At 41.8% G+C, this 26,459-nt stretch overlaps 1 protein-coding gene across 6 annotated transcripts in view; it reads left to right on the top strand.

Moving 5' to 3' along the window:
• Positions 1–26,459, top strand: part of CAPS2 (calcyphosine 2) — a 62,547-nt gene that overhangs the window by 28,369 nt on the left and 7,719 nt on the right. For 2 of the 6 annotated variants that reach the window (XM_032767001.2, XM_032767002.2), the window contains exons 9-19: positions 927–994; positions 2,602–2,721; positions 5,639–5,713; positions 6,489–6,584; positions 6,692–6,785; positions 7,928–8,043; positions 8,903–8,983; positions 19,748–19,824; positions 20,742–20,896; positions 23,927–24,046; positions 25,257–25,353. In XM_032767001.2, coding sequence (XP_032622892.1) covers positions 927–994; positions 2,602–2,721; positions 5,639–5,713; positions 6,489–6,584; positions 6,692–6,785; positions 7,928–8,043; positions 8,903–8,983; positions 19,748–19,824; positions 20,742–20,896; positions 23,927–24,046; positions 25,257–25,353 — 1,099 coding nt within the window. Of the gene's footprint in view, positions 1–926; positions 995–2,601; positions 2,722–5,638; positions 5,714–6,488; positions 6,585–6,691; positions 6,786–7,927; positions 8,044–8,902; positions 8,984–10,516; positions 11,062–11,724; positions 12,405–19,747; positions 19,825–20,741; positions 20,897–23,926; positions 24,047–25,256; positions 25,354–26,459 lie in introns of those variants that run through there. The other 4 variants (XM_032767005.2, XM_032767004.2, XR_012655984.1 and 1 more) reach the window with 4 other exon arrangements.

The raw sequence follows: 26,459 nt of genomic DNA, 5'->3' as shown, positions 1-26,459 counted from the left end.
GCCATAAAAATATTGGCATATTGTGGGGCCATGTGGGTGCCCATAGCGGTGCCACTGATCTGGAGATATATATTGTCATCAAATTTGAAATAGTTGTGTGTGAGGATAAAAGATAGAGAGAGAGAACTAATCACAGGTATGCAAATTGGATAAGGAGCTTACATAAGAAACACTGAACAATGGCTTTGTCTTCCCATGAAAACCAACTATATAAATGTCATGGAAATAAGGGCAAACCTAAATGTAGTAGAGAAGTTCAGAAATCTCATATATATTAAATGATAGGGTTATGCCAGAGAGTAAAACGCACTGTCAGCAAGGAAGAATAGTTGGAATAATCTCTCCAATGAATAGAGTGACTCCTATAAGACTCTTCCAATTGTCATATATCCGAGGAGGAGAATATTCCGGCACATAGCTGACCTGCTTTCAAATAAATAATTGAGAGTGGGCAATAAATCATAAAAGAATCTTTCACAAGACAAAATCAAATTGGTAGAGGTAAATCTTCATTGCTTCAAATCATAATTTGTATCTGCACCGATTCCTATGATACATTGGGTGGGGAGGGAAGTTTCTCTTATGCTTTGTCCCACTTAAATAATATACTTACTTAAAGTAATATGAGAGCAAATATAAAGAAATCTGGCCCTCAGCATAAATGTTAGATTTCTCTTTTATATGTAGACAATACAGAGCTAGTGCATAGGTAAACAGTTTAACTATATCAGAATGCATTATGTGGCTCTAATTTAACTGAACCTCATTCACTGTATAATTTTCTTGATTTAAAAAAAAGATAAAGTAAGAGAGTGAAGTGACACATTTGAAAACTCCATATTGCTTAACTGCATCTTCGGAAGATCATCTTATTTTCTGAAGTGTTTATTGTATCTCATAGACTCTTAACGGGTTTTTCATTTCAGGAGGATGTAGCTGCAGAGAGGAGAAAGCAAACTGTAGTAGAGCAAGTGATGGTGGATCAGTTATCTAGGTAAGAGAATATACAAAGTATAATTACAAGTTAACACTGTAGAAGAATCAACTATTTGAAAGTGTGCCCTCTCTTGTGAAGGAAGTATTATTATTATTTTATTTTAAATTTGTGAACATTCTTTAAATTCTTTAATTTTCTGTAAAACTTCTGTGATGAAAATGATCAACCATCTAATTTTAAATGCCGTAAGTATAATCTAAGTATCTCTCAGAAGAATAAAAAATGTGTTAACACTTGCACCCGAATTTTAAGTGATTTACAGTAGCACACTCTTGAGAGCTAATCTGCATGCTTTTTTGCAAAATATATTAGTGCCTTTTGTAATACATTATACTTCTTCAGTGCCTTTCTTCTGAGAAACTCAATTTTTTAAAACAGTAATGAATTAATCAGCACAACAGTCCTTTGAAGTAAGACAATATTGTTCCAGTTTTACAGAGGTGGCTCTGAGAGAGTTGGACAATGTTACACAACTAGGCAGTTAACACCCACGGGTTGGCAGGTCTTTGAAGCACTGTAGACAGCATTTCAGTGCCTTGAAGGAGAAATGATCTTGTGTTTTTTGTTTGGTGACTCTCACTAGGCAGTATAGGTAACAGCATTGACTGTCTCTGGAAAGAACCACCGGAAAGAGAGAGAGCCTTTGCAGGGGACAGAGGGAATGAAAAGAACTTTGTGCTTCTTCTGATTGCAAAATACATTTTAATTTTTTTCTTATTGTGTTTCATCACATATACTTTTAAATAAGATGTGCACTAACGGACCATTCTTGCATTTCTTTGTGCTTGAAGCAGGGCCACCAGCGTTCCAAGCATGTGCTTGGGGCAGCACTTTTCAAGGGGCAGCACTCTTTTTTTTTAAATGTTTTTTTTGCTTCGGCAGTGGCAAAAACCCTGGAGCTGGTCCTGGCTTGAAGTAACTGATTATCAGGCTTATTTTCCTTAATGTACCTTAGGTATACACATTTAATGCCATACTGTGAAGTATGATTATATTACCTTAGCATTTACAAGAGTTAGAACAAAAATGAACTAAAATTTATATTTACTATAGAGCAATGGTTCTCAAACTTATTTGAGTGCACTCCACTTCTTAGTGTCTGTAGTAGTTTATGCCTCCTCCACCACACAAGCACATATACTGATAAAAAATAATCAACATGTAACTCTCACTAAACATTAAAAACAGTAAGGTATTTAGACAAACAGAGCCAATGACCCACTATAATAAGAGCAAAAGCAAAACTGTGATTGTGGTTGATGCTTACAATTAAATGTGCACACTGTATCATAGCAAACAGATTAATGTGTAGATAGCAACGACTTTGTATAATGCTATGCAATCTTAGAAATCCGTCAAAATGCACAGAACCATCTAGAGTCAAATGCACAGCGCCATCTGAGGACCTGATATGTCTGGAGGAATCAGCTTTGCTAGTTATTAATTGCTGTGGGTAAAATGTGCTCAGTAGCTCCCACCCCTCCCATTCTCATGGCCCCCAGAATACATTCTGCACACACACTCATGGGGAGGGGTGCCCCCTAGTCTGAGAACTTTTGCCATAGAGTAACGTTGCTTTGGTTTTTTTTCTTGTCTTCGGTCAGGGCTGTAATAAGTGACCCAGAGCAAAGTACAAATATTGGTACTTACCAGAGGGATTGGACCTTTGCAGGTCTTGAGACAGTACCATTGCGTTTTAGAAAAAGAACATTACATGAAACAAAGTAAGTATTCTTTTGTGGTGGTGGTTTGGAGTTTTTTGAGCTACAGGCTTATAGCCCTAATTTCAACCGGTTGTAACTTTAGCAAAACCTATTCCTTTCAGGCTGAAACTTTTTGTGCTTGGTCTTTCTTGCTTTCTTTCCCTTTTTTTTTCTCCAAGTGTAGTAAGTTTGTTCCATCCAGTTTTAGAGGTGCAGAAAACAAGATCAGGGAGTTCTTTGAGTATGATCTTCATTATGGGTGTTTTTATATGCCTGGGATAAACCAGGTGGAAACTTTTTAGATAGCAGTGGCTGTGTTTCATAGAATCATAGAATATCAGGGTTGGAAGGGACCTCAGGAGGTCATCTAGTCCACCCCCCTGCTCAAAGCAGGACCAGTCCCCAGATGGATTTTTGCCCCAGATCCCTAATTGGCCCCCTCAAGGATTGAACTCACAACCCTGGGTTTAGCAGGACAATGCTCAAACCACTGAGCTATCCTTTTCCCCCATCTTACATGTGTTCTTGTCTTCCAAAGGGTGTACAGCTCCAACTGTTAATTTACTTCTGACTGCTGTAGGAAGTAAGCAGGAGCTCAATGGTGGCCTTTGCTAGCCCCATCAGCCCCACTTCTTGGAAAGGTTGGGATTTTTGCTTATATATGCAGTCTTGGAGGTATGATATTTAGTATTAGTTATTGCTACACTTTGACAGATTTATTTATTTATTTATTTTGGTCTCTTCAGTTGTTTTTGATTTTAAGCCTTCCTCATGTCGTTTCATGTATTTTATCCATTACTATGGCTGAATCCAATGGCTTCAAGCCATGCCTTCCTGCAGTGGCACTATGGCTGTCACAGATAAATGTGCCTTTTCTGCCTCAGGGAATGATGTTTTCCTGATGATTCTTTGAGTGTAAAGATTTACCAAAAGGACATGTAGAATATGAAAAAACCATCTTAAACTTATGTGAGTATTGTTCCCCAGTACCGATCTTCTAGATCAGAGTTTCCAAAGCCTTTAAAAGCTGGACAGCTGTCCTCTCATTCTCCCCAGGCAACTGTGCAGGCTTTTAACAATCCCTTGCGTCTCTTAACTTACACATCTTTGTGTGTCCCCTCTCCCTACACCCAACACACTTCAGTACTTCATGAAATGCTGACGTACATCTTAATATAATAGTTCCTATCTATTCTTACATGTTTTGATGACTAGTGAAATAGTTAACTCAGATAGCAGTGACAATATTTTAAATGTTAACACCAATTGAAATTGGATTGAAATCCACATTGCAGAGCTATTGTTTCAGGCTCTCTGCAAATGTAGGCAGATATCTCTGCATCAGTTACATTCAAGTACTCAAATATAATTGTAAGAGACTTACTTTCTTTTAAAAAAAATGCAAGCTGTGACTCTGGGGAGCAATTTTAAAGTTTTGCTCCAGCCCCCTATAGCAAGTCTCTCTGCTCCCCAGGGGGTATGCCTCTACTTTAGTAAAATTGATGTAGAGAAATTGAAACTGATATTGACTGGACATTCTGCTACTATGATGTTGAGAAACACATAAGTGCCTAGATATATAGAGAGGTCCTGGGGTTGTTCTGAGTCAGGAACCAGCAGTGAAATGATTTCCATACTGAAGAGCAGTTCAATGGTAAGGACTGATTAAAACACCCTCTCTGCCTCAGAGGTTGAGTGTTAAGCCATTCCCCAGTGGCTCTTCAGTCTTACACTTGCATATCCTGAAATCCAGCAGTGTAAATCCACATTAGGCTCCACTATTGAATGCCACTTCAGTGTTGAGATAAAGTAGAAGGTTTGTTAAGTTCTTAAGGGACTATTTTTCTGAGTAATGCTTTTCCAGCATTGGTTTTCTTCGAGAGAGCCAAGGAAAATGAAGAAAAAGAGTCAACAGATTCGTAACTTTTCTTAGCACATCTAAATAACAGTGATGGAATGTCCACTCCACATAGGTCTGACCGGCGTGAAGGTGGCCAATTAACTGCCCAAGCTGCACCTGGAGGAGGAGCCAGGGTGCAGAGAACTAAGTGATTGGAAGCAGGCCCACCTGTGCAGGAACAGACGGGGCCTATAAAGCCGGGTAGGGGGCTACAGATGTCGGCTGCTGAGAAAGGACAGTCAATCCCTGGGAAGAGGGAAGAATGCTTGGGGGGCTGCTGGGAAAGGCTTCAGGAAGACAGGCAGCAGTCACTTTCTGGGAAGAAGGAGGAAGCTTTTGAGCTGGTACGCCCAGAGAAAGAAGGGGAACCACAGTGTAGGAAGCAGTCCAGGAGTAGTGAGGCCAGAGAGAGGAAGCCCAGAACTGCTGAGCTGAGGGTCCCTGGACTGAAACCCAGAGAAGAGGGCAGACCTGGGTTCCCCTACCAGCTGCCGAGTGCGTGGCATCAGTTTCAATTTCTCTACATCAATTTTACTAAAGTAGAGGCATACCCCCTGGGGAGCAGAGAGACTTGCTATGGGGGGCTGGAGAAGACTGCCTAGGACTACTGATGGACTGTTTCCCAGTGGGGAATGCTGAGTGATCTAGCTGGAGAGCTAAGTCATAAAGGAGATGGAGTGAGTCCTGGAGTGAGAGGAACTGCAGACCAGAGTCAGGGTGACAGCGTGCAAACTGTGGACTAAGGTGTTGTCTTCCAGAGCTAATCACCAGAGTGACCAGGAGGAGGCACTAGACCTGCAGTGAGTGGAGCACCCATGACAATAACATTGACCCCAAAGATATCCAGACTTGCTCTCCCTGCATTCCAGCTCTTTCATCTGCTTTATGACTCCACTGTGAAGGGTAACCTGGATCAACTCATAACTAGGTTACCACAATCTAGATTTATTGATAGTTCTAGAAATGGTTGAAATTTAATGCAAAATTTTACATATTTGGAATATATCTGTTGATAAATGTCATGAATTATTTTAACAGAATAAGGACCAGATCAGCATTAACTGAAAATGTGCTTTCTAATAAGTTACGCTTTGATGGCAGAATTATATCAAGGTAATCATAGATGTCATAGAACTCCTTTTTAAATCTGTGAGTAATTAATTATTTTCTTTTGCATGTTGGAATAGTTGCAGTACATTACACATCTGTTTAGAGGTATGTGCTTACAATATGTACATTAGAGCCCTGCGTGGACCTAGTGTAGAGCCTTGCAGCGAGACTGGGATCTCACAGGTCCCAGACCCGCTGCCATAATAGCAGGAGCGGGTGGGAACGAGATTAAAAATAGTCCCATGTAGGGTTCTATTGTACAAGCATATGTATAATTTTAATTTTCTTAAGTGGCTCTTATATGTTGACATAGTTTAGAACAGCCCTGAGTCTCATTTGACTCAAGAATCAGGGTTATATAAAGGATTCCTTTCTGATGTCCTTTGCTGCAGCCAGTGCTTTCTGGATGCAGCTGAGTATTCAGCCCATTAGCTTCAGAGATCATGATGAACATATCTGGTCCTAATACATGAAATCTGTTGGCTGAGTTGTGAAAACTCTTTCTGAATGTGGATTATGGAAAGCGTTTTAGAGAAATAGCCTAAAATTTAATTTAGATATGTGGCTGGATCCACAAGCTACACTGAACAATATTTCAAATTAAACTAAAGCAATCAAAACCAGTAATATTCTTAAAATAATGATTATAATAATATTGTAGGGCATTTGCCATTGAACGGCTACTAAAGATGCATATTTCAAAATAGTGATATCCTCATCCTATTTCAGTTTGAAATAGATTACAAACTCTAATATTGCTTTTCAATTACTGTTGTAGGAATGGGCGTGATGCTTGCAGAGAGCTGATTGGATTCTTTTTTATGTATGACAGATCTCTTACTGTATATGAATATCGACAATTTGGAAAAAATAGGTAGGATAAATGTTAAAAATTCTCAAGGAAAAATTCTCCAGATTATATCCAGAAGAACTTACTTTCAAGTTTTTATTTATTTAAACTTATTTTAAATCATCTCACAGAACAAATGCCTTACCTTTCATTCAGAAAGGAGTTTATAGTCATCAGCGTGGACGAAGAAAAGGACAACAATATGATCTTAGTGACTTTTATGTTGTAAGTATTTTTCTATTTGAAAATATATCAACTCTGCTGATGATTTGGAAATGCCACTTGGGTTGTTTGAATTCTGGGCTGAAGCAAGGACTTTAATCTGACATTCAAGGGACTGATCCAAAGAACGTTACAGTCAATGAAAGTCTTTCCATTAACTTCAGCTTCTTTCGTTGAAGCCCTAAGTCTTAAAGAGTCTGGGCTAGAGATGGTTGAGAGTTTTTGACTAACTCATTTTTTGTTGGAATATGCCAGTTTGTCAAAATCAAAACTTTTTGTGGAAACATGTCAGTTTCAACAAAAGTTTATTTGAAACCGATTTCTCAGATTAGGATGGAATGTTGAGGGAGATTGACCCACAGAATAGCCAATAGCCCAATGGTTAGGGCACTCAGCTGCCATGTGGGTGACTCATGTTTAGGTCCCTGCTCCAAATCAGGCAAAGCAGGGACGTGAACCAGGGTTTCACATATCCTAGATGAGTGACCTAACCATTGGGCTACTATTCTGGGGTGGATGCTCTCATTTTTTTGCAACAATTTTGAAAAGTTTTTGTTTTTTGTATTGTTAAACAGTAAATGCATTGAAATCTTAGATTTCTACAGAATGGGAAAACCCTTTCCCTCCCAGCTCTAGTCTGGACCATGTGCTTTATAAAAACACCCAGCCAAATACTAGAGATGCCAGTAGTAGTCTCAAAACAGGTTGCATGTTCTACTTTTTTCCACCAGAGGGCACAAAGCTGCAGCTGTGAAGGGGTTTGTAACATATATTGTTACAAAACTGAGTAACTGTGAAAGGGAAGAGGGCCCTGGTGACCAAGGAGAACAAAGTTGTGGTTTAGATCTCATTAGGTATGTGGCAGACATGTAAATTCTGAGGGGAATTCATGTTCATTCCATATAAGTACAGCTGCTAGCATAGAATTTGAATTACTGATTCTCTAACTTTCAAAATCTCATGTTTTATGTTCTTAAATTACAATACTGAACTAGAAATTTGTGCCATAGTCTAACTGAATCCTAAAATAGCACTTTTTTCTATTTAAAATTTTAAAAATTCTAGTTCTTCATGAATTTCTTGTATAGTATATTCTATAAAATATACAACTTGCTTGTAAATCGTTCATTTGTTGTTACCTACAGGGTGCTAACCTGACTTTTCTGAGTTGCAATCTTAGCCTTCCAGAAAGCATTAAACAGAACCCAATACTTACCCTTCGTGTCACAAATATTGATGAAGCTGCAATTGACATTCTAAAGTAAGTTCAATAGACTAGCTTTTCTGAGTAGTTTTCCTTTTTTGCAAATTTCTTCCCAAATGAAGATTTTATATATATAAGATTTAAACAAATACATATTATTGATGCTGCTAAAAGTTTCTGCATTTAGGCTCTTATTAGGAAGAATTAGCCATCTGAATGAATGGTTTTGAAGTAACATACAAAGGAGCCTTTAACTGTTTGTTGGGATGGAGAGAGCAATTGTAAACTAAAAGATTTACGTTCCTTAAAGGTCATATTCTCTGCATTTTGGTGCTGAACTTGAACTTAAAGACAAACTAGATAGATAGAAATCATATATTAAAACCTTTCTGATGACAATAGCTTTGATTACTTCATTTGAAAGAATAAACATTCAACTTCCTACCTTAAGGGAAAGAAAGCCAAAGAACTGAAAGAAAAGAAAGGAATACGATGTAACTGGTGCATTTCCCTAACAATACGACACCTCTTATGGTGCGGGGTTGGGAAACCTGAAAGCCAGAGAATGTAACCATGTAATTGCTCTCTAGTCCTTGCCATCTTTGTCAATGCAGACTAATAAAGGTTTGTCTATCTCGGCTAGATTTGGCCCTTCACTGACTTCACCAGCATGGCTGAATGTGGCAAAGAATGGCTAAGAATGTCACTTAGAGGATTTAATATTTTTTGCCATTGACTTTGGAGTGTACCTAATGAGCAGTGAGTGACATTTCTGATTTAGAGGATAACTTGAATAAACATCTGTAACTTTTTCATAATGAAATGTGAGTAATCTTAACACATTTCATTAACAATGTAGGGCCTGGTTGTGTCCTTAAGAGAAATTCTGTACATGGATCTTTCCCCTTCCCCACAGAAAGGAGACTCAGCCACCTGGGCAGCAGCATTTCCTCATCCCAAGGAGGTGCTGCTCCAGAGGGTGGGCTGTGGATGTGAGGTAGGACTCCTCCTTTCTCTATTTGTTTCCTCTCTTCCTTATGCCCAGTGAAATCCAGGATGGAAATGTAATACAGCTTGGAGATACAGTGGAAAACCTCTCTTGAAGGGGAATTCCTACATTTATTCTTTCAAAATAGGCTTTGATAAATTCACTTGTTTCATACACTAAAATAAGGGAACTTTAAAAAAAATTATTTCACCTTTGTAACAGCTAGATGAATGGCTAATCATTGAAAGTACATTATTTTGTAAATCGGACTCTCAGCTAAATCTCTCTGCAAAAGTAAACTGTCATGTACATTTAATGCCTTCCTTTGGGTTTCTGAATTTCATAGTCAATATACAAATAATTTTGTTTGAAGGTTATGATTCCATTCCTGTGTGGTTTGAACAATTCTAATTCTGTTATATGATTTTAAGATGTACTTTCATGGAGTTTGCGGTCTGAGATTATGGTGAAGAGTCAATGTTAGCCTATAATATATATTTAAAGATTTAAATCATCCTGTCCTATCAAGGCAATAATGATGCTCCAATTAAGACATTCATTCAGTATCTAAAGACTTTATTAGAACAACTTAATTGACTGTTGCTATAAATTTCATGTTGTCTATCAAAATGCCTAGCTATATAAAGCCTGTTCTCAATTACACTAAAACCCACTTTATGGCACCATTACACTACCATGGTGTAAAGGGGCTTTACTGTAAATGAGAAACAGGCCCCTAGAATTTACAACTTATCTGTATATTGTAGTGTCCAGTAATATACAGTATATCGATATGATATTTACAGCTATTTTTTCTTCTAATTATGGCAAGGCTTTCACAAAATGGAGGACGAGTTTAATTGTTGATAATTTGTGTAAGGCATTTTGCACCTCATGAGTATATTCTTTCTGCTGCACAGCTTCTCTCCTCATTCATCACTAATAGTAATACCTCCCACCTTTGGAATTCAGAGATGGTCTAGCGTGGCAGCGGAGTGCAAGCATTAAGCCAAGTCCAGGAGGTGCTATAGGCAGTTTTTTAGGGGAGATGTGCTCTGCTGCTATAAGTCACTGACTCATACTGCCAGGACATGGGGGCTTTATCATTGGATAGTCATGTAAGGCCTTGACTTCTGCCCAAAACTGTGAGGCCTTGTCTACACTACCAAGTTTTGTCGCCAAAACTGCTGTTCGTCGACCCAAACATTGAGTGTGTACACTGTGTGAGGTGACTTTTGTCGAGGAGAGTGCCTGATTTTGGCGACAAAATACATCCACCCTCATGAGAGATTTACGTCTTTTCCCCCCACATTTTTGTTGATGAAATGCAAGCATAGACACTGCCCTTCATTTCATCACTTTCTTTGGCCTCCAGGAGATATCCCGCAATGCCCTTCCTGATTGCACAGGTCAGCAATTTGACCTCCACTGCCCTGCAGCCAGATAGATAACCATACATCCCTCCCCTTAGAAGCCCCGGGAATTTTTGAAATTCCATTTCCTGTTTGCTCGGTGTGGAGAGGTCTCATTTCATCTTTCGAGGTGGCCATGGTGGGTTATCGCAGCAAATGCTTGGACCACTGCAGAGCTGTTGGATCTGATCAGGATATGGGGAGAGGAGGCTGTGCAGTCCCAGCTGCGCTTGAGCCGAAGGAATTGGGGTATCTATGGGCAGATTTCTCAAGCCTTGTGTGAAAAGAGCTATGATGGGGACACGCTGCAGTGCAGAGTGAAGATAAAGGAGCTGAGGCAGGCATACCATAAGGCGAGGGGGGCAAACCATCCCTCAGGTGCTTCACCTAAGACTTGCCGGTTCTGTAAGGAGCTCGATGCTAACCTTGGTGGTGACCCCATCTCCATTGCCAAGAGCCCCATGGATACTTTGGAGGGCACGGAGGCGGCAGAAGGAGGACCGAACCTGGAGAATGAAGTTATTGATGAAGAGGTGGAGTTAGATGAGGATGTGCAGCTCCCGACGGGGTTGCCCAGTGGGGCAGGCAGCCAGGAACTGTTCTTCATTCTCGAGATGTCTAGCCAGTCTCAGCAGTTGCTCTCCGATGAGCAAGAAGCAGGAGATGAAACTCCTGGTAAGTGGCTATGGCTTGTGTAGTGTAGAGGTGGGTTTAGGGCACAGAAATGTGGGAGGCTGGCTGTGTTTCTGTGAGCTGGATATTTTCCTGTGTAGCTAATTACTGTGGCAGAACAGGGTGATGCATTCCAAGATCTCATGGGAATCCTTCAGAGAGATCTCCAGGAAAGTTTCCTGGAAGTAGTCGATAATCCTCTGCTGAAGGTTCTGTGGAAGAGCAGCTTTGTTCCTTCCCCCATTGTAGGAAAACTTCCCACATCATTCTGCGATCACTTTTGCAGGGACCAAAGCGGCAAGCAGCATAGGGAGCAGGGCAGAAGCCACAAGCACAAAGTAGATGTACTCTCGTTTCCCTGATTACCCTTAACAGTGAGATATCTGCTAGAAGTTCCCCTTGCCTGTTGAAAAGTGTGGGAGAATTTTAGAATTTGTTCCCTGGAATGCTGCCCCATGGCCCTTGCAAAGAGTGTGTGCTCTTTTTCCCCATGTGAAGCGCCCTCCCTCCCTCCCTGCTGACCAAAATTCGCCGTGCTTTAGGTGTTTGCAGAGATGTGTGCCTGGCTAAGGTCAGTGAGAAAGTGATGACAATGTTGCAAAAGATGTATTTAACGGAAACATTTCAATGCTGAATTTAACAATCTCGCTTCTATGCTTTTGCCAGATGTGGCCTTCAGGAACACCCACCCCATCGCAGCTGAGCATCTCCACCAGATAAGAAAACGCCCAAGACACAGTAAAGAAGACATGTTCCAGGAGGTCCTGCAGTGCTCCAATGCAAAAAAAAGGGAATGAAAGGAGTGCTGGGAAGCCAAATGGCAGGACAGAAAAGAGAACCACGCATTTGAGGTCTTTAAACCACGGTTTGAGGATTTCAATAACTCAGACATAGGTTAAGGGTTTGTTACAGGAGTGGGTGGGTGAGATTCTGTGGCCTGCATTGTGCAGGAGGTCAGACTAAATGGTCATAATGGTCCCTTCTGACCTTAAAGTCTATGAGTCTGTTTGTTAAGGATGCTAAAAATTATGGAGGAGAAAACTCAGATGCTGAAAGCCTTAATAATGCCAGAGGCTTAGCAAATTAGTGCTTTACCTCCACTGCAGCACATTCAGAACTCTTTTCCATGCCCACCCTCCCAAACTGCCTGTACATTCCTTTCCATCTTCCAGGACTTCTCAGTTTCCCCTTCACTTCACCCCCTCGGACAACTTTCACAATGATAGCTGGACCTACTCACAGCTGTGAAAGTCTGCCCTTCCCTGCTTCCTCCTTTCCTGCCAAGCATCTGTGTGTTTGTGTGTGCTGTTTCTTGTGCAATAAAAGCAGACTTTCACAATAGTAAATTATCTTTATTTTGTTTCTACAAGGTGAGATTGCAGGCACTGCCAATACATGCAAAGGCATTGTAATCACTTTATTACAGGAATAAAAGGCCCCAAATATCACCATTGCCTCCAAGAAAAACTACATGGCATGTAACATTGAAGCAACTCACACAGAGATATGTTACTGGTGGTCATTGTCAAAGTGCCTCAAAGCCTACCTGATTCAAATAGGTCGCCTCTGGGCTCCTCTGACAGCCCTGGTATCTGACTGCTCAAAATCAGCAGCCAAGCAGTCTGTCTCAGCACTCCACCCCTGAGCAGACCTTTCACCCTTAGCTTCACAGAGATTATGCAACATACAGCACACGGTTATGACTTTAGGAATATTATCCTCATTGAGGTCCAACCTGCCATAAAAGCATCGCCAGCACACCCCTAATCTGCCAAAGGCACATTTAACTGTCATCCGGCACCTACTGAGCCTGTGATTGAACCATTTCTTACTGCTGTCCAGGTGTCCCGTGTAAGGTTTCATGAGTGACGGCTATAAGGGATACTCAGGGTCCCCCAGGATGACTATGGGCATTTCAGCAGCCTCCACCATAATCTTCTGGTTAGGAAAGAAAGTCTGCGCTTGCAGCTTTCTGTACAGGCCATCATCCCACGCTTGCATGACGATTCAATCCCACCATTCAGTTCTTGTTTCACGAGCTCAAAAGTGATGGTCTACCCTATGCACCTGCTCTGTGAATGCCAAAAGCAATCTAGAGTTGCTCCTATCCATATCATGCAGGATGTTGAGCACCTGCAAGTCTTCTTCAGTTAGGAACTTCACGATTAACTCCACTGCCATCCACGATGTCTTCATGACAGCAGAGCAAAGGAGAGCAGCGTGGGATCCATCCCTTCTCACAAAAATGCCAAGGTACACAACAAAGAAGGGCCATTGAGAAAAGGCTGCGAAACAAAATTGGAAACGCATGGAGTGCTGGGACAGAAAGCAATGCAGCATGGGACATTTAGAACTGTCTCAAGATGCACCGCAATCTGCTCTATTGTCCCACAACACTTAATGAGAGAAGGACTGTGGGATAGGTACCCACAGTGCATTGCTCACACTGTCGATGATGGTGGCCCCACTGTAGACACGATCTGCCAACAGAGGGAGCAAGTGTGAACATGAAATTGCAATTTTTATTGTGTCAACATCACTGTTGTTGACACAGATTGGTAGTTTAGACATGGCCTGACTCCACCATGGGATACTTGATCAGGAGCATGAGGATTTTGTTGGAGAGGAGAACCCCTTACAGCCTGCACAAAGATAAGTCTTGCAAACTTCAGAGACTTTGTAAGGCAGCAGTTAATAATGTTAATGAGCAAGTAGTGAAGTTTTAAACCCTTTCTCCTTTGCTTTTCCACCATGAGGGAAGTGTTTGCTGCTTTTCTCCTCACAGAGGCTCTCTTCCAGAGCCCTATATCCAGTTCAATGCCGTCCTCACGTTCTGCAGCATGCCTGGGCACTCAGAGAAACCGGGCACTCATGTAAAGTCCTGCCTCATGCTGCAGTATAATGGGAATTGGGTCTATCTGGTTTTCAGCCCATAGGCCCTTGCTGTGCCAGGCAAAGGGGCTCAGTCTCTCCCTCTTCCCTTCTTCCCACCACATGCTGGCTCCACACCGAAGGAGTACTTCAGGCAGTCTGTGACCAGAACACAGGCACATAAGCACTCTACTCCTCATGTAGCTTCACCATAATGGAATTACAGGGAGGTAAGTGAGAAATCCCTTCTCATGTTCAAAACAGCTCCTGTGTTACTGAGTAAAACCTCAAGGCCTGGTCTACACTGGTGTGTGTGTGGGGGGATTGATCCAAGATGCACAACTTCAGCTATGAGAATAGCGTAGCTGAAGTTGACGTATCTTAGATCGACTTACCTCCTATCCTCAAGGTGTGGGATCGACGGCCGCGGCTCCCCCGTCAACTCCGCTTCTGTCTCTCGCCCTCGTGGAGTTCCAGAGTTGACGGCAGAGCGTTCGGGGATCTATTTATCGCGTCTAGACGAGACGGGATAAATCGATCCCCGATAGATTGAGCGCTACCCGCTGATCCAGCGGGTAGTGTGGATGTACCCCAAATGATACTAGGTCTCTTAAAGTACTCAAATGAGTGCTAGCCAGTGTGTGGGAGCAGACACACATCCTTTCAGGCTCCTGAGTACATTTAGTAGACTATTCCCACAAAATTTGTACCAGTCCCCCTCCTTGGTTTTGGGATTCCCAGACCAGGATGAACACTGTGCTATAACCCTCCTCTGAACAGCCTCGGAAAGTACCGTACACATGACCAAAAGAAAAAAGTTTAAACTAAAATGATATATAGAAGCATAAAGGAATTTTGTAAGTTTCGAAAACGTAAGGTTGGTTCAGTGCTGCCTCTGAAAGACAGTCACATCTTCAAAAGGGGACTTCTTGGCCGAATTCCTAATTAGAGACAGTAGGCATGTGCCTAGGGGCACCCAGCTTCTGTAGTGGCTTAGAGCATGTTCAGTATCAGCGGAATGCCTACCATCAGTAGTGCTGCTTCCTCCCTCCCTCTGGGCTCGCTCTGCCCTTATATCTGAGATCCCAAGGCTCCTTTGCATCTAAGTCAGGGTCGTCATCCTCCCACTCTCCAGTGCAGTCTGATAAGCTGTTATGGGTATCAGAATTGGTGCATGTCTTTTCGTCGGGATGGAGGTCCCTAGCCCGGCGCCTACTGGCCACCAATGTCTTATCCGTGTCAGTGGCCCCCATGCAATCCATGAGATGCTCCTTGATCAAGGAGGTCATGCTCCTCATCTTGCTCAGAAGTCAGATTGCTGGCCAGCTCTGCAGTTGTGACCATCTTTCCAGTGTAGGCCCAGGCACTGGTGATCCTTATCTGTGTGGAGCCACCTCAGTTGTCCTGTCTGGGTCCATAAACCCTGGAACAGAATCCAGCTTTGGCTCAGTTAAAGATCTTCTCTTCATCTCTGGATGATGCTGTGCTGCTTGACTCATCCTCCCTTCTGGTATTGGAGGATTTTGAAGATGTACCAAGACCTTTTGCGATGTGTAGCTGCTTCCCTCGGTACCCAAGCTGAGTTCTTACAGGAGAACACCCACAAATGGATGGACATTTTACAGCTGTCTTCCCCTGGGAGAGTCACCTTCCCTATCAACAATGTGCTCCCAGAACTGGCTAAGGCCCTCTGGAACACTCTGGCTTCAGTACCATCTGTGGATAAGAGCATGGAGAAGCGCTATTTCATTGCCATGCAGGGATTTATGGGGTTTTATTCCTTTCTGGCCCCAAATTCCCTAGTTGTAACTGTAGTGAACAACAGAGTCCAGCAGGGAAGGTTTAAGTCCACCCCCAAGGATAGGGACTCTAAACGATTGGACCTCATAGGCAGAAAGAGTTATACCTCCTCTTCCTTACAGATGCAAATTGCTAACCAGAAAATCTAGCTGTCCAAATATGACTTTGTTAACTAGACAGCTATGTCAGAGTTTTCAGACCAGCTGCCTGAGGCCTCACAGGGGGAATTTCGGGCCTCTGTCAATGAGGATTGTTTGGTGGCTAAAATGTTCTTGCAATCTGTGCTTGATTGCTCAGACACATAGGCCAGGTTGATGCCCTCTGTGGTCATCATGAGGAGGGCTGGTTGCATATTTTTGGTATTACGCCCAATGTTCAGCAAGCTATTGAGGATTTGCCCTTCGACAGCCAGATGCTGTTCTTGGACAAAACTGATGAGACACTGCACTCCTCCAAGGACTCCAGGGCTACCTATGGTCATTGGGGGTGTACACGCTGGCAGTACAGAGATGCCACCATGGTGATTAACAGCAGGAGCCACAGTGCATGTTCTTCCGTCCTCCGAGGCAATGGAATTATCCCCAGAAAGAGGGATAGATCCCACAGGAGAAAGTAGTCTGGCTTGGGGTTTGACCAGTCCACATTCCAGGTTCCCATTTTAACTCCTGGGTCCAGAGCACTGTTCCAGTAGTTGCTTTTCTGTCTTCATCTCACCTCTTTGGAGACAGGCTGGCCCACTTTCTTAATACTTGGGGCTTGATTACTACCAAAGCTGTGTCCTAAGCACCATCAGATTGGGTTGTGCCATCCAGCTCCTCTCCGTCCCTCCTCAGGGGACCCCTCTCATGAGATATTGCTCCTCAAGCAGGTCTGCTCTGTGCTGGCAGTGGACGAGGTTCCACCAGAATACCTGGTACTTCCCAATACCCAAATCCAAGGGAGGAGTAAGATCCATCGTCAGCCTTCGTAGACTCAACAAATATATCCGGTACATGAGGTTCTGAATGGTCATTCCATCAATTATCCTCCCTGCATTGTCTCAGAATGACTTGTTTGCCTGCTCTAAACCTTCAGGATACCTATTTTCACATGCCGATTTTATCAAGCCACAGAAAGTTCCTTTGGAGTGCCACTTTTAGTACACAGTGCTTCCATTCAGCCCGTCTTCTGCTCCCTGTGTTTTTACCAAATGCATGGTCATTGTTACAGCGTATCTCAGGAAGAAGGGGCTTTACATCTTCCTATATCTGGATGACTGGTTACTGAGGGGCAGAGCCAGGGAGCAAGTTCTTGCTCAAATTAGCACGACGCTGCAGTTGCTAGACTGTCTGGGTCTCATCTAAACACCGTAAAGTCAATCTCGGCTTCCACTCAAAAAATCGAGTTTATTGGGACTCTGTTAGATTCCATGCTGTCAAGAACATTCCTGCTGACTGACCATTTTCAGACAACTAGCCATCTTTGCCTCAGTCTGCAGTCTCAGCCTTCTATGACAATTTGAATGTGTCTGCAACTCCTGGGCCACATGCAGGTGGTCCAGTTTGCAGAGTTGTGCCTTCACCCCCTTCCATTGCACCTGCAGAAAACACAGGTTTCTTGGAGCAAGGACTTCTCCTTCATATGGACCTGGACAATCTATATTAACAGCCTGGGCATCAGAAAAGATGTGTAGTTAAGTGGGATTTCTTGCATTAGTCTCATCAGTACTTCTTGGTATCCAGACAGAACTCAACCAGGAAATTTCATTAATTGATCTGGTCAGATTATGTTTCTGGTGTGAGGGGAAACAGAAAGCTCTTTGGGGCAGGGATTGGCTCTTTATTTGTACAATGCCCAACACAATGGGGCCCTGGTGTCCATATACTACCATAATACAAGTTATAATAATAACCACAAATTTTGGTGATCTCAGCCACACTAGAGTTTCTCCAGGTTGGTTGATTAGAGTCCTGTAACCATAGAAAAGTGGGTAACAGTTCTAGCATCGTTCTTTAGGTGGGCTCCCTGTTTGAGTATCATCAGGTGTCAAGATTAGTCAGAATGATAGATTAGACAAGTCTGTGGCAGGGCTTTCTAAATGACATTAGGTCCAAAAGACTGAGTTTGGAATTAGTTCCTCTGTCCATTCAAGAACAACTCTACTATTGTTGTAGGAAAAGGTTATTCTTTTAGCTGCAGAAACCTTTCTGTTCAGAGTAAATTCTTCCCACAATTGCTGTGAAATGATTCTTCCATCATTTTGTTGCAGTGCTTAGCACCTCTGAATGTTGAAGCATAAATGGGCATTAGGGTTACAGGGCTAACTGCACTTCGGTTCCCTTGCTTGTCTCTGTGAGCTCACCCTCTAGAGCCTTTACCCACCCCAGGGTGCAATTTTGCAATTCTCCTGCTTTTAGTCAGGTTTGGGCTATGGTACCTTTGTGTATCAACTGTTACCCTGCAATTCTGACTGAGTTTGGGAGTCTGCAGCCAGAAGTAAATAGTGACCACACAGACTTCTTAAAATAAATGTATTGTCTATTTAGCAGTAGAAACAAAACACTGAAGGAAAAAAGGTTTTAAAGCAGCCTACACACATCTATCTTGCCATCTGCTGATGGTAACCAAGGGAGACATAACTTTCAAACATCCATGGCAGGTTCCTATGTCTGCTAGATTCCCCTGAACAGCTGCTGGCTTTTTCTTGAGAGACTGTCCCTTTAAATCCTGCCAGAGATTTTTTGTTCTTCTGTGTTAGATGGGTCCTTGGTTGTTCCTAGTCAGAACCAGTTATGTAAGTTATCTGGAGACCGAGATAGTTGATACTAATATAATCAAAACTAACAGTTCTGGCATTTGCCTTTAGCAACTCTAATCTGTCAGCTGATAGGTGGATTGCTGTCAAGAGCCATCTCCTCCTTCTTGCTTGTATTTCAGACTGACCCCCAGTGAGTTAAACCAATATAGTCATACAGAAAACATTTCAGTAACCAGGCCAACGTACAGTATCAATAAATTATTACAGGGCAGCTCCAAATCAGTCAGATTACACATCCCAGTTGTACCTTGTTCATTTCATTCTATCCAAGATAGATGTTTAGGGCCTCAAAGTTGTTGCAGGCAAGATGTTAAAATCCTGCACCTGGGAAACTATGAAGAGGAGTCAGGACTCCCTCAACAAGGTCCATTGTGGCATTATGGGAAAAGTGGTGTGAGATTCATCAGCAGAAGACTTGCAAAGTAGAGTTCCATTCCTCTGCAGAATGGTAGGAAGGTGTTGCTGGGTTTGTTCCCAAATAATTCCTTAAACGACAAAATTCTTGCTCTGTATGGCAGGTCTCGTATTTCTGCTAATTATTTGACTCTGATAATAGTTAAAATTCTGCGTATACTGTGCCTCCCTATTTCTGTGATTCATTGCTCACTGCTTCCCATTAGTGGTGAATGAGGAGAGAAGCTGTTCAGCAGAGTGAGAAATTTCTTACCTGATATTTTTTTTTTTCTGTTAGCAGCTTCTCTTCTTATTCATCCCTCCCCAGCAGTCTGGTAAATGACTGTAACACAATTTGTTGTAACAAATTGAATTTTTTCTCTAAATGGAAACCTAGATGTATAATTAACTTAAGGTTATTTATATACTATATCAGTTTGTCATCTTAATGCTAATAATTGGTTGCTGGAGTATTTCTACAGCTTTGAAAAAACTCATCTGATGGCCTAAATTAAAGGGAGGGGTTTAGTACTAGAGCCGCCAGCAACACCATTGCTGCTGAATTCCACGAGTGAAAAGTGTTTCTTATTAGTGATGAATGAGAGAAATTGCTAACAGAAGATTATTGGGTAAGAAATTTCTCAATCCTACTGTTGTTGCACAAGAACATTTTGTATGCCAGTATCTATTAAAGTTAAGGCACTCAGTGTGCTGGTGAGTGATATAAGAATCATGTTTTCTTTTTTTTCTGTTCAGAATATTTTTGGTAGCAATCTTTTTGTTTTGGTAATACAGGTAACTTTATCATTATGAACTGATTAATTTTAGAACTACTTCTGTGGGAATCAAGCAAGACATTACCCAGCAAGAGACTGATGAGAGCAGAGTTTTCAGGGTTGTTCAAGGTTTGTTTACTTACCACCATTAACGTTTAATTTTTTGTTAGTGTCTTTGCTACTCATCTAAAAGAGCACTAAAAAGTTTTTTAAATTATTTCTATTTTAAAGAAATTAACACAAGCAAGATATTTAAGTTAATACAATAATTATTACTACTTGCATCAGACAACACAGAAAAGGAATGCAAACATAAATGTCTTTCACTTTGTGCTTTAATATGTGTTCTTTGAGAATTTTCATTTTTTTTTTTTTTTTTGAACAAAGGAAAAGCCCAGCACAAGCCCTTGTATAGATTAGTTACAAATGTAATGTGTCAAATGTTGCTTTCAATAATGACATAATGTATGAAAGAAATGTTATGGAACCCCATTCATGTGACACTGAATTTTAATAGATTTTGCTCATTTGTCACTGATACAGCATTGAGAAAATAGCTTTATGTTGGATAGCTCTTTTGGTCATTCTTAATACACTGGATTTGTTCTAGATTTCCATCATCTGCATATTAAATATTTTGCTTACAAATAAAGTTGTCAGGGCACATTTATTCGTGTTCACTGGAAGATTTAATTCATCTGTACACTGCAATTGATAGACTTTTGGAGAGAAGACTTTACTGTTTCACATTAATATAATTCACTTCAAACAGGAATACATTAATCCAAAGTAGGAACCTTTAAGTTCACTCTGATAGGGTCTACATGGGGGATTTACAGCACAGCATTTGGGTGTGCACTGCTATTCAGATTTCGCATTCCAAACTGCAGGACAGTGTTGAGAGACCTTATACTTCAAAAACAAGAGAACTTGGCTGTATAGATGTGCTGTTTAACTAGCAGTGTGTTAAGTGGGAATTTTTTGGAAAAACACCTTCAAAACATCTTCATGTAAAGATTGTTTCCTTTATTTCTCCTGATCCTTAGGTATACTTAAAGAGAAGCTAAGTAAAAGGGGAGTTCGTGTTGTAACAGGATTAGGAAAATACTTTCGAGAACGGGATCAGAAGAGGGATGGAGCTCTCTCTAAGGCAGTCTTTAAACAAGCTCTAACAGTATTTCATTTAGAAGTGCCTGAAAAGGTAAGTCTTGATGCAACTGTAATCAAGAGTGTGATTCCAAAGCGATTGTCTTCTAAAAGTTTATGGAGTCGGTACTTGCCTTCATTTAAATCTGCTGTTTGATAACTATATTTGCTGCTTTTTTGGTGGGTTTTGGTGCTTCTGCTTTCAGTCTCACATGAAACTCTTTTAAAAAAGTAACAGTCAGGTCTTCTTTAAATGTCATAATGAAGCAGAAAGGGCACAACCCATATTTTTTCTTTTACGTCTCCTTTAAAATAATATTAAAAAAAAAATCCTGGGGCCTAATTGAGAGAGGGCTAGTATACTTCCAGCTGATAGGTAGTGTAGGAGAAACTGACTTAAAAAAAGGTTACTGACTGGTTGGTTGGTTGTCTTCTGTATCCTTAATTAATAGTTTCTTTATTGTAGTCTAGACTATTCCATGTATTAGATTGGGTGGTAGATTCCCATTGCCAAAATAGATTACTCCTGGGGGAATTCTGCACTACTGTGCGTGTGCATAATTAACGAGTCCTGTATATTTTTAATTTTTTGCGCAGAAAAAAGCCTCTGCCAAAATGTTGCCGCAGTTGCGCCTTTTGCCCACCTGAGGGCCCTGTGTCAATAGAACAAAGCAGCAGCTCTTTGCCAGTGAGGGAAGAGAAAGAGGCCTGCCGTCTTTACAGTGGGCCAGGTCATTTAGAGAAAATGGAGAGACAGACAGCATGGGGTGCTGCGGGGATCAGACAGGGGCTCATAAGGACTAGTGAGGGAAGACACACTGGGGCAGGGGCTGAATGGGAGTGAGGGGCACAGGGAGCAGTGAGGTGCAGTGCCACATGGTGATGGGGGAGGGGTGCAGAGCTACATAGGGACAGTGGGTGGGGGCACAGAGACATGAGGACGGGGAGGGTGGATAGGGACGCATAGGGACAGTGGAGTGGCTGGGTGGGGCACATGAGCTTTGAGAGAGGATACAGGTACATGTAGGGACATGGAGTGGCTGGATCGGGGCACAGACACATGGGGATCGGGGAGGGGTACAGAGCCACATGAGGATGGGAGGAGTGGGTATCTGAGTGGGGATGGAAGGACACTTTGACAGGGAGTGCAGGAACACATGGGGACAAGGGCAGATGTGCCTGACTGAATGGGAGAGGCTGGGGTCAGCCAGGGTCTGCATGGGGGAAGCTCCCTAACAATCCCTCCCCACCCCCACCCCCCCAAAAAACCCTGTTCCATACTTTTCCCATCCACACCCAACAACCCTACAAGTTCACACCCAGACTCCTTCCCAGAAATATACTTCCCCCTCCCTCAGCTCTTCCGTTATCCCTGACTCCCTCAAGCCTTTGCACTGCTTCTGAGGGCTGCAGGAAATACGGTTTTGTATTATAGTTTAAATGAATTATTACCCAGAGTTCTGTATTAATATGCCTAGGAAGGAATCTACTTGTCAAAAAACATTTCCTGAATCTTTTTCGTTGTCTGTATTGTTGCAGACATACTTGCTGATAGGTATTTTGAAATAAATGGACCAAAAATAATTGAAACTGGTGTGATTATATTGTGTTATTTTACAAATAAAATACGCACATTTTTGCAGAATTTTAAAATATTGTGCACAAAATTTTTATTTTTCTGTTCCATAATTTTTAATGTTTTTGGCACAGAATTCCCTTAGGAGTAATAGATGTTGACAAGCTGTTAGTTAAGGATCTCAGGAATTCTCTACTCTCTTACCATCCAGGAAGGGTAGGAGTCAATCATATGTGGTGGCTCTGATTGCTATTAGTGCTTCCATGACTGTTGTTTGTGTTACTGCCCTGAATTCTTGGAAAGAGTATTGCTTCTGTTGCTGCTCTTGGCTTGTTTTTGTTGACATTGAGGGGAAATGGATTTAAATGATCTTCTCTGTACAATAAGATGATTTCTTGCAGCAGGAGGTGCTGGGTTCTGAGATTGAGTAAAGACAGTTTATCAAGTGGTTATTTAGTCCCGAAAAATTCCGTGGGGCATGATTTTGCTGCATCTCTGTATAGGAGAAGTGGGATTTATTTGCCTCCTAAATAGCAATGCATAGGTTTTTAAGCCTTTATGGGTTGTCAGTAAACTTTGGGAATTTCAGAGGGTTTGATACCCTCCTAGAGCAGAGGTGGGCAAACTTTTTGGCCTGAGGGCCACAACTGGGTGGGGAAATTGTATGCAGGGCCATGAATTTAGGGCTTGGGCAGGGGCTTGGGGTGCAGGAGGGGGTGCGGTATGCAGGAAGGAGCTCAGGGCAAGGGCTTGGGGTGCAGGAGGGGTACAGCAGGGGGATCAAGGCAGGAGGATAGGGGGCTCAGGGCAGAGGGTTGCGGTGTGGGGTGCAGGAGAGATTCGGGATGTGAGCTCTGGCCCGGCACCGCTTACCTGGAGTGGCTCTGTGATGGCAGCAGCACACAGTGGGGCTAGGGCAGGCTCCCTGCCTGTTCTGGCCCTGCGCCACTCCCAGAAGAGGCCAGCATGTCCAGCAATGGCTCCTGGGGGTGGGGTGGGGTAGGCGGCTTCACTGTGTGCCACCCTTGCCTGCGGGTACCATCTCTGAAGGTCCCATTGGCTGCAGTTCCCCGTTCCTGGCCAATGGGAGCTGCGGGGGCAGTGCCTGCAGGCAGGGGCAGTCATGGAGCCCTCTGCACCCCACTCCCTGGGAGAGGCACGGGACCAGGGCAGGCAGGGAGCCTACCTTAGTCCCGCTGCGCCACGGTGCTGGCAGTCCTACAGGCCGGACTGAAAGCCCTGATGGGCCCGATCCAGCCCGCGGACCGTAGTTTCCTCTCCCATGTCCTAGAGGGTGGGATCAAGCCCTTAGTCTTTGCTTTAACTACCAATGGTCAGTCTGTCTTACATAATTGTTTGTGTTTTGGCGAATGCAGTTGCAGTCTTTCCTTAATAATGTGATTCTCTTATTAATTTGTAATATAGTCTATTATATATGGAACTGACTAGCTTATGTTCAGACTGGTCTTGTAATAAGTAACTTTGGAAAGTCACTCTTTTAAATTGCAGGATTTTGAGTCTTTGTGGCTTATTCTTGGTGACAACTGTAATGATAAAGTCGATTATGGGGAGTTCACTCGTGCCATTATTGGGGAAATGAATGAGTATCGAAAAGCATTTGTTAGAAAAGTAAGTTTGTTTTAATTATTCTAAATATGGATGTAACAATATACACGAAAAAATCTGAAATTGTTGAATACCTGTTTTTGATCAATAATATATTACAGTTTTGATTATTTTTTGTTGTTGTTAAGTTGTGTATCTGAAATTTAGTCATCTAAGAATGTCATGCTGGTTTGTTAAACTAATCTAAATGTAGATTAAAAGGCTGCATCTGCTTTGCTTGTGTGGATTTACCCAATTTTGATTTCTACAACTGGAACCAACATTTTTCCATTATTTTAAGAGTTATTAGCATGCTCCCTATAGTTATCCATTCTTACAGTGCAGTCTAGTGGATAGGTCACTGGACTGGGACTCAGAAGAGCTACCTTCCAGTCCTGGTTCTGCCATAATCCTGTTGGTTGATTTTGGGCAAGTCATGCCAGCTGCGTGCCTCAATTTCCCCTTCTGTCAAATGGGGATAATGACACTGACCTCTTTTATACCCATTTGAGATCTACAATTGAAAAGTACTGTGTGAGAGCAAGATATCATTTTTATTTATTTAAAGTACCATTTTGTAAGATGATGCATGTATGAAAACTGGATAGATGAAGGAATTGGTAATATGATGTGGAGCCTTTCGTTTTCTATGACCCTTGTTAGAATCCATCCCATATTGTAGTGACTGGAAGTTGTTAAATACTAAGAACAGTGCCCTGGTTTTTGGTATCTTTATTCCTAGAGGACCTGTTTTTCCCAGTCTTATATTGAGTCACACGCTCTGTGAGTAATGCCATTGAAATAAAGGCTGAATTACTACTGCTAGTACTGTCCATGCAGTACGGTTATGGGAAATTTAACTGAGTTCTTTTTCTGCCACTACTAGTTCTCGGTTAAGAACTGATTACAGAATCTTTTACTGTTGTTGCAACAGGCAGAGACAGCACAGCTTGATTTCAGATCCTAGGCTGAATTTGTAGTATTAATGGGGAAAAAATATGTTTACATTTTATATAGAAGTCATTGAGAAAAAGTAACTATGGATTCCCACAATGTTTTGAGTCAGGTTTCTGACTAAATTGCAGACTGAGATTGCTCATGTAAAATATGTAAGTATTTCAGTCTAAGTGCAAATCTGTTATATTGGACATAAAAATATTTCATGTAATTAAATACATTAAATTAATAATTTCTGCTAACTTCTGTATCACATTTCCTTTTTATCTCTGCTTAGGCTTATATGAAACTTGATTTCAACAAAACTGGCAGTGTACCTATGGTAGATATCAGAAAGTGTTATTGTGCCAAGAAACACTCACGAGTGTTATCAGGTAATTCATGTAAAAAGAAATATTTTAGTTAGCTGGCTGATCTTACTTGTTAGCAGAGATACAATGCCTGTGAATTGTTGCTGTTATTATGAGCCATGTTTCCTAGTGGCTTGGACTTGAGGTTGTTAATTAGAATTATTTTGTCCTCTGGTGAAAACACCTAGACAAACACCAGTTAGGAAAGGTCTAGTTACTACTTAGTCCTGCCTTGAATGCAGGGGAGTGGACTAGATAATCTACTGAGGTCTCTTCCAGTCCTACACTTCTATGATCCTGTGATCACCTGTAATTTGTCTTATTAGACCTGACCAGGGAATTATAGACCATCAGTCTAACTTCAATACCTGGATAGATAGAGAACCAAATTGTTAAAAAATCAGTGTATAAGCACCCACAGGGTAATAGGGTTATAAGAAATAGCCAGCATGGATTTTTTAAACAAATCTTTCCAAACCAACCTAATTTCCTTCTTTGACAAGGTTATTGGCACAGAAGATAAGGAGGAAGCAGTAGGCATGATGTATCTTGATGTTAGTAAAGCTTTTGATACAGTCCCACATGGCATTCTCATAAGCAAACTAGGGAAATGTGATCTATATGAAATCACTAAATGTAGGTGCCCAAGTGGTTGAAAGACCATACTCAAAGAATAGTTGTCAATGGTTTACTATCGAACTGGGAAAGGTGTATCTAGTGGGATCCTGCAAGAGTCAGTCTTGGTTCTGATACTATTTGATATTTCCATTAATGACTTGGATAATGGAGTGGGGAGTATGCTTATAAAGTTTGCGGGTGGCAACAAGGTGGGAGGTGTTGCAACCACTTTGGAGAACAGACTTAGAATTCAAAATGACCTTGACAAATTGAAGAATTAGTCTGAAATCCATAAAATGAAATTCAGTATGTTTAAGAAGGGAAAAATTAAATGCACAACTACAAAATGGAGAATTACTGGGTAGGTGCAAGTACTGCTGAAAATGATCTAATGCTTATTGTGGATCACAAATTAAATAAAAGCAGCAAAGAGTCCCGTGGCACCTTATAGACTAACAGACATATTGGAGCATGAGCTTTCGTGGGTGAATACCCACTTCATCGGATGCATT

Source organism: Chelonoidis abingdonii, chromosome 1 (genome assembly GCF_003597395.2).
Source record: "Chelonoidis abingdonii isolate Lonesome George chromosome 1, CheloAbing_2.0, whole genome shotgun sequence".
Lineage (NCBI taxonomy): Eukaryota > Metazoa > Chordata > Testudines > Testudinidae > Chelonoidis > Chelonoidis abingdonii.
This window is presented reverse-complemented; position numbering and strand designations above follow the sequence as displayed.